Genomic DNA, 11,675 nt, shown 5'->3' on the forward strand with positions numbered 1-11,675 from the left:
CTCGGCGGCTAACAATGAATCCTAACAGCTTTCCTGCAGGAACACCGAATGCACATTTTGCGGGGTTCCATTTCAGATTGTACCTCCTTAGCCTATCAAAGAACATTCTCAAGTCTGCTATGTGATTTACGACCCTCTTGGATTTAATGATCACATCGTCTACATACACCTCTATTTCTTTGTGTATAAGATCATGGAATATGGTTGGCATGGCTCTCATGTATGTGGACCTAGCATTCCTTAGACCGAATGATATCATCTTGTAGCAGTACACTCCCCATGGTGTAATGAAAGCTATTTTCTCCGTGCCTTCTTTGTCCATCTAGATCTGGTGATAACCCGCAAATCAATCTACAAAGGATTAGAGTTCATACTTGGCGCAATTGTTGATCAAGATGCGTATATTTGGTAGTGCGAAATCGTACTTGGGACTTGCTCTGTTTAAATCCCAATAGTCGACACACACCATGACTTTCCCATCTTTCTTCGGAGCCGGTACAATGTTGGCTAGCCAGGTTGGGTACTCAACTACCCTAAGGACTTTGGCTTTGATCTGTTTGGTGACTTCTTCCTTTATTTTTAGGCTAATATCTGGCTTGAACTTTCTGAGTTTCTGCTTCACCAGCGGACACATTAGATTGGTAGGCAACTTATGAGCCGCTATGGATGTGCTCAAACCGGTCTTTTCATCAAATGACCATGCAAAAATATCGTCATATTCTGTCAGGAAACGAGTGTATTCTTCCTTCTATGATGGTGATAAATGAATTCTTATGCGAGTATCTTTGATGGTTTCAGTATCTCCTAAATTGATTGCTTTGATTTCGCCCAGGTTGGACTTAGGTTTGTTCTCAAAATTCTCAACTTCTGTGACAAACTTCCTCAGGTATTTCATCCTCTTCTTCTGAGTCACTATCCTTATATTGCATTGTCTCATTATATGTCACAGTCATCAGTTCATCAGGAAAAGTAAAAATAACGGTGTAGAAGAATAATATGAAAGATAATAATGAATACTAAATAGTAGTGCATTAATTAAATTTGAAAATATCCAAAACAGGTCTGGCTCGATGTCTCGAGCAATTATTTCAAAACAAAATGTGTCTTTGAAAACAAAATTACTGAAAATATCTTAGATGCCTAGCATGGATATTAAAATAAGTCAGGTGGATTGCCAAGCTACCCGGGAAATTGGCGGGCCCGGGATGGTCTTGCAGCCCAATTCTTAAGAACAACTCCTTTCTCCACAGTCTGATGGTGAGGCCTTCTTCCTCCTCCTCCTCAACTATCACATTGCAATCCATAGTCTCATCTTCTAGGAACAAATTTCTCAACCCATCCAAAGCTTCTTCTTCTATAGATCCCCATATTGTATCGGCCTGGTGAAAAGTCTGACTAAGATGTGGCACTGGCTGCTCGAGAGGATAATAAGGACCATGCCATGGTGGCGGCCAATCATTATATTCTTTTCAGGTGTATAGATATCCCAGCCCAAAAGTTGTGCCGTGACGTTTTAACTGTATCGGTTTGGTAATGCCCAGTTTCTTCCCAAGCCCTTTGTCGGGTTCATGCCCAGTCCATGCTAGTATGCTTTCTATTTTCTTACTCCACCACTTGTCCTTCTCAATTGCATTGACATGTTCAATGTGATGGTAAGTTTTTCCACCCAGCCTTCTTCTATTCTCGATAATCGGGATAGTTTGACTAGTATAAATGGGGTTACTTTCATCTCTATGAATGATTACCTCCTAATGATTTCATTAAAACTTCACGGCCCGGTGTAGCGTAAAAGCCACGGCCCAAGTGGCATGTTCCAAGGTCGTCCTAATAGAAGATTGTATGTAGCTAATATGTTTAGTACATGGAATTCAACATCGAACCAAGTTGGTCCCATCTGCAGACAAAGGTTAATCTCCCCAATAGTGGCCCTTTAAGACCCATCAAATGCTTTCATATTCATTCTTCCTGCCCGTATCTCATGGAAATCTTTGCACATCCTTTTCAGAGTAGTCAACGGACAAATATTGAGGCTTGAACCCCCATCGAGTAGGACTCTGGCAATGAATTTGTCTTCAAACTATACCGTCATATGCAGTGCCCTGTTGTGACTTAACCCTTCAGGTGGTAGTTCACCCTCGTAGAAGGTGATCTTGTAACTCTCCAGTACCTGCCCTACCATGTTGGCCCTTTCTCCACTGGTGATATTGTTAGTCATATAAGCTTTGTTCAACACCTTCATTAGAGCACTCCTATGTGCCTCCGGGTTTTGTAATTGTGATAGGATGGATATCTGGGCGGGAGTCTTATTTTAATGATCGACCACAGAGTACTCTCTCGGTTGTACTTTCCTCTAAAGATCATCTGGTCCAGTTTCAATGATAGGTTGTTTGGTAGCAGCCTACTTGCTTGATCCTCCTAAATTTTTGGGTGTATAGATCCTTCCAGTTCTGGTCATTCCCTACACGACACCAAATTCTTCCATCTTTGTTTTTCCCTTTCTCCTAGCTTCGGCAATGCAATCCCAAGGTATAGTATTGGACATGAAAGGAGGTGTGGTTGCTAATGTCACTGTGAAAGGTGTGGTACTTCTACCTCAAATGGAACAGGTGTGGCTGCGAGTGGTGTTACTTTTACCTCCAATAGAACCGATGCGGTTACCTCAACCTCAACTAGCAGCTGTACCTGGACAACAATAGGCATGAATGTGACTACGGGATTCGTAGGATCATCACCCTCTTTGATAAGTCCAATTTATCCCTCAGGATCCCATTTCTTATCAGTTTCTATCTCATTGATCCCTTTGGCCCTATGTTCTGGAAGAGGACTCTTGAGGACGTTGGGTGTAGCTTCCTTCGTGTGTATGACCTTACTATTAATCAATGTATGGATCTTATCTTTTAATGTCCGACACTCGTCAATAGTGTGCCCTTTCATACTTGAATGATATGCACAGGTTTTGTTCGGGTAGACCTATTGAGATGAATTCTCCATTGCCACAATAGGAATATGGGTGACATAACTAGCAACCTTCAATCTTTCATGCAGCTGGTCGATGGGCTCAGCAATGGCAGTGTATTGTCTGGGTGGCTTGCGATCAAAAATAGGTCGGGGTTTCTGGTAATTTGGACTAGTTGGAGGTGAATGATAGTAGGCTAGCTGGGTGTTATAAGTGTGATAGGTGGTAGCGGGTTGAGAATATTTGGGAGGCGGGGGTTGGTATGTAGGTGGAGGTGTTTGGTATATGAGTGGAGATTTTGGGCCTTGGGCCACCATTACCGCCCCTACTTCTTTCTTCTTTGATATGCCGCTTGATTGCAATGCTTTGTTCATGGCCTGCAGTGCCTCAAAATCTATCACCATCCTGCTTTTAATGCCCTCTTCAATCCTTTCTCCAAGTTTGATGATATCAGAGAACTTATGATTCTCAATAACTATTAGCCTTACAAAATATTGTGGGTCCTGTGCTCGGACAAAGAACTTGTTCATCTGTTCCTCGTCTAATGCTGGTCTGACCTTGGCTGCTTCTGACCTCCACCGAGAAGCATACTCACAGAAAGTCTCAGTTGGCTTCTTTGTTAGGTTCTGGATTTAGAAGAAATTCGGTGCATTCTCCGTATTGAACCTGAATCGGTCCATAAAATCTGATGGCATGCTCACCCAATTGGCCCACTTCTTAGGATTCTGGCCTATGTACTAGGGCAGGGCATCTCCGGTAAGACTTCTCATAAAGAGCTTCATATGAATCTTTTCATCCTTTTCGACCCCCACGAGCTTGTCACAATAAGTTCTCAAATGATCCTTGGGATCACCCGTTCTGTTAAACATTTCAAACTTGGGAGGTTTGTAACCCTCCGGCAGTTCCACATATGGTTGTATGCATAAATCCTTGTAGTTTAGACCTTCTATACATTTACCTTCTTCAATACCATGAACTCGGCTTGTCAACTTCTTGAGCTCCTCGGCCATATTCTTGATGAGCAGGTCCTTCTCAGTGGATTTTGGTGTATAGGAGAACGGTTGAGTGGAGTGAGGTAGGGTTTCCACGTATATGGGGTTGTTTTGGTGGGTGCCAGGGATTTGGGTGTAGTGGGGGTTGTTGGTCAAGTTTTGAGGATCGGGAATAGGTTTTGGTGTGTTCTGAGGAGTGTGATAGGTAGTGGTTTGTGGGTACTGGGTTGGTTGATGATGGTGTTGTAGAGGAGTGGTACTGGTAAAGGATTGGGATTTTGAGGTGGTGTGGCATATTGATGGGGTGCAGGAGGATTTTGTGGATGTTGGTTTGGCATATTCTAAGGAGGTGCTAGGTTTTGAGCATTTTGTTGGTTAACGTCTGGGATGTTTAGAGTGGAGAGGTTTGCAAAGTTACGGACCTGCTCAAGTTCTCCTTGTTACTCCAGTATTTTCTGCTCCAATAGTAGGACCAAATCATTATGGGCCGGAGTACTCCGACCGTCTGATGTTTCAATATTCTCAGCATATTCTTTTTGGATACCACTCAAATCATCCATCTTAGATTTTCCTCTGATTTTCGGATTACTTAGAGGAGGAGGAGGTGGAGGGCCTCTAGATCTTGTGTGATATGCTAATGATGCCAGTATGTGCGAACCAACCTTACGAAATGGGAATAATAAAATAAAGAAAAACAAAAGGTAAACAAGTCTGTAAGAATTCTAAAATGTTTGTAGAATTTAAACACATATTGGGGGAATGTAAATCCACGTCCTAATTTGGGAGCCTCGATGTGGCCGAGCTAGGCCTAGCGACACGTTGATTTGGAGAATTTAAGTGCCAATAATTGCCTAATTTCATTAATGTAAAAATAGATAAATCTAAAACGACACTAAATAAAATAAGTCACTGATGGCACTTGGCCTTATTACATTTGAAAAAGTAAATAAATCTAATCTACTTGGTCCCCAAAGGGCCTTCTCCAAGCTGGATGCTTTTGGCTTTGTCGATCAAATTCCCCAGTTCGTACAAGTTCGGCAATAGGTATGCCCTTGCCAAATGTCCTCCTTCGCTTCCTTCGGCATTCTAGCAATCGGTGACTCTCTTCCTCATTTTTCCCTCCAGTTCCATCAGACTGTACTTCTAATATTCCAACCTCTCGCTTGATTTAACAGCCATCTCCCTCCATTCATTAGTTAGTTCCATATCGGTCTTGGGTCGCTCCAAATGCTCGACCTTGGACTCACGGACTCTTTTGCACCATTTGTTATATTTTACCTGTGCTTCAGCAACTTTGTCTATGACTCTATTTCCTGGACCAACCCTTGGCTCGAATATTCCTGCTATGTTATCTTTTAACTATGATTGGTAGAAATACATGTTTGGCGTGATATCGATCCGACACGATGGTATCCTTTTCCATAATAATTTTTAAATGCCATATATTCTAAACTTCACATTTGTATGGGACGTCATCATCCTAAAAATTTGCCCTATAAGGACACATTTTAGCAACTTGCGATATGACGTGCTTCCTGCCAGGCTGTCTCATAACCCTGATGAGAGCATTAGGGTATATGCCTCTTAACCCAATCAGTACCAAATGTGGAACATCCCTAGATCTGATGATGATATCGTCGGTAGGGAACCATTCGAAAATCCATTGAACCTGATCCTTGGTCAAATTGCTGAAAAACTACGCCCATCCTATAGCATTTTCGTGTTGAGCAAACTTGTCTAGGATATAAGTCATTCTCTTAGGATGATGGAGAGCTATGTGATCATTTTACGGCCTTCACGAAAGCTTTTAACGGTATTGACCCTTTTGGAGGTGCTCTAACAACCATACTTGTAGCAGCAGATTATAACCTTCGAAATATTTGTACCCCTTCTAACACGTAAGGCCCAATATATGTCTGCTATGATCATAGGGACAATGGTATATGCGTGCCCTTCGATCTCATCCATCAAGGTTTTGGTTACAATGGCCAGTCTGGTGTACATTCTATCCCATTGGATTGGGAAAACTATCATAACTAAGAAGCAGAAGATGAAAACAAAAACCATGCGGTGAATCCAACCCAAGGAAGTGATGGAGAATTCGTCATAAAAAATATGATAAAATCTGTTGTGATCGTATCGTTCATAGAGGAAGTCGAAGGGTACGTAGGAATTCTTTAGGCACTCCAAGTCATCAATCTTCTTTAATCCCATCATCTTCAAAAAACCCCTAGTAGTGCAATTTTCATGCACCAATAAACTAGGACTATTCCAAGGGAGTCCAGCGAATCCCCCTATTTCTTCCAAGAGAGGGGTCCTTTATTTGTTTCGAGAGTAAAACATGGCACTTTCTTTGTCCCAGAACATTGTGGTAGCTTCTATTAACATGTTGTTCGACTGGAGGTCCAAAAAAGAAGGCAAATTTACCAAGACCCTGTTCACATGATTTTTATCACTTGATGGAAGATCCTCCCACCAATCTAACAAGAATGGTGGTATGTTGTGGACCATGCCGAACCTGGGGACCTCGTGCCTCATTTTCTGCAAAACAAAATATGGTTAGGCCCTTTCTCCCTCCATATTTGACTATTTATACAACACAGATTAGCATATTGGCATGTATTTCTCCAAAATTAATGCGCAAAATCGTGGTTGCGTCCGTTGGGATTATGGAAAACCCGGTGGACTTTTGGGCGAAGCTTGTCTTAAAGGGTTATTATGTGGACAACATATTAACCCGGCTAGGTTTGACCATGATGCATGTACAATTAATCAGAGTAAGGTTTCTATAGAGGTCTACACTGGTACCCTCAAGTGGACAACTTGAGGGGGGGGGGGAGGCACAGAACCATCGACTGCACCGCTGATCGATTAGTTTTACAGCAAATACGCCTTTCCCAATTAAACAGTGATATATAGGAAGGACACAAACACTCATCAAGCATTGATATAGGATTGATTATGCACGAGTGGAATATGATATTGAGCATGATTTATGCAACAATAAATAGCATGTTGTCACGTATTTGCACGTTAAAATGATAAATGCGGTATTTAATAATTGAAAGAAGTTTAGGAAAGAAAACAAGTATGTTTCTATAGTAAAGGAAATCATAAATGCTTGAAAATAGGCAATTAAATTATGATAAAGGGGGAAGGGGAAAGGGTGCACACGTATTAACAGAATAAAGCATGATTTAACACTAATTCACAGAAAGCAAGTTTGTTATGGTAAGAGCCTACAAAATATCCCCAACAGAGTCGCCATGCTACTGCGCCCCCTTTTTGCTCACGGAGTCCGGGTTTCGGCATTTGGGACAACTGTTTTCCTTTTGGAATTAGGTAAGAGATTTGAAGAGTCGCCACCTAACAGATTAAGGTGCGTTAGGGCACCTATAACAATTCACTCGTAAAACCAGTTTGCATTACCAGAAATTGGGTAAGGGGTCAAAATTACCTTGAGGAGAAGGTGTTAGGCACCCCTCGAGGTCCACAATGGTGGGTCCCGACCAAACTTAATTTAAGCGATTTAGTCTTTAAGGAAATAAAGCAGTTTAAACAAATAGAGATGATTTTAAAACAGGAATTAAAGGGGTCCTAAGTTTATTAGCCTATACGATCACTTCTCTGCAATACTCGGTAACCTTTCCCAAACTGATGTGTTACACATAGCATTAGCGCACATGTCATCATCTCCTTTACTACCCAATTACCCTCCCTTTTTCAATTATTACCTAAGTGTTCTAGTAACATCCACTGTGTACCTTATGCATGCATTACCCATCCCTTACCTCTGGCCCTGGAGGTGTTTGGACCTCTATTCAAGGCAGTTCTAGACTCACCTATGTTGTTTAATAGGAGAAAACTAAGCGACAAACAAAAGTCAAGTAAGATTGTCTTATAAGGAGCAATTAAGTGGTCTCGTGTTAACCTCCACAAATAGACAAACAAATCACGCTATTCAAAGAAGCAATTTTAAATTATTTTAGGATCCTATAGGCAGGATATCTAAATGAGCACAAACAAAATATGTAGCAGTTTTATTAAAGTGATCAGACGAGTACCTATCAGTTTGCCTACTAATTTTATTAAACCCTGAATCTGGAAATTCTCAGGAAGTAAAAATATCAGAATTTAGGCCCAAAATAATTAGTAACCCTACAGATTTGCCTAAGTGATCAATATAATCCTATAAGCATGCTTTCTAATTTACAGAATCAGTTAATTCCTACAAACATGATTTCTAGGCATTGGGACTGATTTACTTATTTCTTATGGTCCTAATACCTAAATTACAGAAACTGATTTTAAATTTCCTATAGGCATGATATCTAAATTGCAAAAATTGGCTTTTATTCCATATATGCATGATTTCTTAGTGTTGACTTGATTTAAACTCCTATAAACATGATCTCTAAGTTTCAGAACTGATTTCAACCTAAAGGCATGATATCTACGTTGAAACTGATTTTTTATCTCCTATAGGTATGATATCTATTAATCATGTGTGAGCAAAAAATATTAAGCAAATCGCCAGGAAAGTTTGTTAATCAAACAGACAAAATCCTATAGACATGGTTGCTAATGCACATTGAGATGGACATACGTGTAGATCCTATAAATAGGCTTCTAATATGTAGAATTAAACGTAAAGTCCTATAAGCATGGTTTCTAACAGGCAGATGTGCACCACAGAATCACATTGATAATAAAATTTCTATAGGTAGGATATCTAAACACAATAGAGTTTCCACATAATGCAATCAGCATAGTTAAGTCCTATAGGCAGGATTTCTACCCAATTTCAACAAATATATAAGAATAGACCCCCCACCTTTTTGCTAATAACCCCCAAATATGTTTATTACGATGATTATTACATCCCGGAATGAATAAATTACATAACAACATCCGTTACACTATATGGAGCCTTCATAGACCCAAATAATAACCTAGGAACCAGGCCTTCAAGCATGGTAACTCTGAGCATAATGGAATTCCATCCATAACACATAAAATTAGGTTCCTGCTGTGTTAAAGTTTCCAAGGGCCTCAGGGACCCCGGGCAGTGCTCACACAAGAATCAGATGTTCAACACAAAATTCATAAAGGGTTGGAAAACTAACCCCAATGTGTCAGAGTTCAAAGGAGTCTCAAGGACCCTAATCACTGCTCACACTGGGGGTTGTAGGAACCTAAGCTACTAATAGTAGCCATCTAAGAACTGGAACATGGAAGGTAAGGGGGCAGCTTTTAGGAAAACAGTTTAATTTTGAAAAGCAAGTAAATTCAGACTACAGGGTTGCAAACAGAGTTGTACAAACAGAACCCACATTCAGCACATGATTCAAACAGATTGGTGTTTGTTTGAATTGGATACTCATATCTGTAATACAAAAGCAAGGACACTTGAATTAACAGACAAAATTAGCCACATATTAATTGCATGCTTGTAGTATCTAGCCATGTTCAAAATAAGGAATACACAACTGATTTAAAGAGAGTTTCACATTATTAGAAATAACATAGTTTATTAATGATCAAGCAGAGTCAGGAAGTCACATAGCAAACAGAAACATGCTAGGAATTGAAGCAAGTTAATCAAACAATGCATAGAGACAAGAATTGCAAAGGTTATAATATACCAGTTGAGAAGAAAAGGAAGTAAAAATGCAGTAGCAGTTAAGTTCCAGAACAATTTGGCCTTGGCTTTCAGCCGGTAAAATAATAGCCACTTATTACAGAAATCAGAATTGGAGCAAGAGAGAGTTTTAGTTTTGCAGTGAGAATAGGAGAGCTCGGATATCTCTAAAGGGGAGAGAGGAAGGATTTTTATAGCATGCAATAGAGTAAAATCAACAAGGTAATGAAAATCAATTAATAGTCAATTAAAGTCAGCATGAATCAATTAACAAGACAGAATCGAGTAAAGTCAGGCTAGTACTACTTGATTTAAGGAAAACCCTATATGGAATTGATTAGTAATTAAGTAGTAGGTTAAATAAGGTAAAAAAATAATTCTGGAATCAATTTGGAGTTTAATTTACGGGCATATAGTACATAGTTCAGTCAATTAGCGAGCAGTCAGGAAAGCACTATTCCGAATAAGGTAAGTATCATATAGAACAATTATCAATCAGCAAACAAGGTGAAGAAATAAAGGAACAAGGTAGGCTGAATAGAATAAAGAAAGTATCTGTATATATGAGATGAGAAAGATTAAAATCTTGGTAAAGCTTTCAAAAGCCCTAATTTTGGGATAAATAAAACTAGCCAACAAATAACGGCGAGAGTGAAAGGTGCATAAAGGCAAATAGACAAAAACATTTAAAGGAAAAAATACCAAATAATGACAACCCTGACTTAATGTAAGCAAAAGAAAAAGCAGAAACACAAAAGCTTTGATAAATACATGAAGACATATAGATGGAAATAATTACGGTTTGAACCATATTTGTTAGAAAAATCAAAACCCTAGATCTTAGGGTGAGTAAAATCAGTGTAGAAAACAAAAAGGGAAGCTATAATAGAGGTGGAAATACATAGATTTAGTCGTCTTTAAGAAATCAAAAACCCTAAATTTTAGGGTAAACAGAATGAATCAGAAATAGTAAAGACAATATGAACACATAGGTAGATATACTGAAACGTTAAAGGAAAAAATACAAAGGAAGAAAAAATATTTTAGATGCGAAAAGATATTAAACCCTAGTTTTATGAAGAATAAATTATTTTAAAGAAACAATTATAGAAATAGCATAGATACACGAAACATTAAAGAAAAATAATCAAACAATTAAGGAACCCTTAACAGATCTGAACAGATCCGAGAAAAATTAGACGGAAAACCATTTAACAAAAATCACGAAAAATACTCATAGATAGACATGCAAAAACACATATGATAAAAATAAGAATGAAATTTTAACAGATCTTGAAATATCTAAACCTCAACCTTAGGGTAAAAAGGATATTAAAGAAAATCTCGGAGATTTACACCCAAAAAGATGAGGAACAAACATAGATGGAGAAAGAGGAAAGATTCAAACTAGAATTGGTTCGAAAATAGGGAGATTAGCTTTCCATGTCAGGAAAACTATTAAGTAATACCATAATCGAGTAGCCAGGGGTGAGATAAGCTCAAAAAGGTGAGGGAATCTCTAATTGATTCTATATCTAGTTAGAATCAAAAGGGGGAATTAGGGTTACAACACTAGGGCTTTGAGAGGAGAAGAGGTGAGAGACGAGAGAGTTTGAAGGCGGCGGGTACGAGATAATGAATTAGGGTTAGGGGAGTTTATATATTAAAAATGCATGTGTGATTGGGAGTCGTTGTTCTTTGAGATCAACGACTGAGATTTTACAAGGGGCTTGGGTCAGGCATTTAAAAATGGGTATGGGTCTGGGTTGAACGGGTATTGGGCTGATTATTGGGCTGGTTTATTGGTAGTTTATGTCCGAACTTAGGTGGGATTTTTAGGCTAGTTTTTAAATACCCATTTAAATTACTAAAATAATTTACAAAGATAATTAATAAATGATAAAAATGCCATTTGTGCATGAAATGATTTAAAGTAATTACTTAACATCTTAAAAATATAAAAAGTCATTTTCTGTATAGATAATATAATTATGCATATGCATGAGCTATTATTGCAAAATGTGCAATTCTAGCTTGAAAAAAATACAAATGTAATTATGAAAAATATAATTAAAATATTTAAGCA

General features: G+C 38.8%; 1 protein-coding gene across 1 annotated transcript; it reads right to left on the bottom strand.

Moving 5' to 3' along the window:
• Positions 1–2,970: 2,970 nt before the first annotated feature.
• Positions 2,971–3,966, bottom strand: LOC138875348 (uncharacterized). Its single transcript, XM_070154173.1, has 2 exons — positions 3,769–3,966; positions 2,971–3,582 (listed from the first exon to the last, which is right to left on the bottom strand). Exons 1-2 carry the CDS (start codon positions 3,964–3,966, stop codon positions 2,971–2,973), a joined length of 810 nt encoding a protein of 269 aa, XP_070010274.1.
• Positions 3,967–11,675: the final 7,709 nt, after the last annotated feature.

The sequence above is a fragment of the Nicotiana sylvestris genome, chromosome 8, assembly GCF_000393655.2.
Source record: "Nicotiana sylvestris chromosome 8, ASM39365v2, whole genome shotgun sequence".
Classification (NCBI taxonomy): Eukaryota; Viridiplantae; Streptophyta; class Magnoliopsida; order Solanales; family Solanaceae; genus Nicotiana; species Nicotiana sylvestris.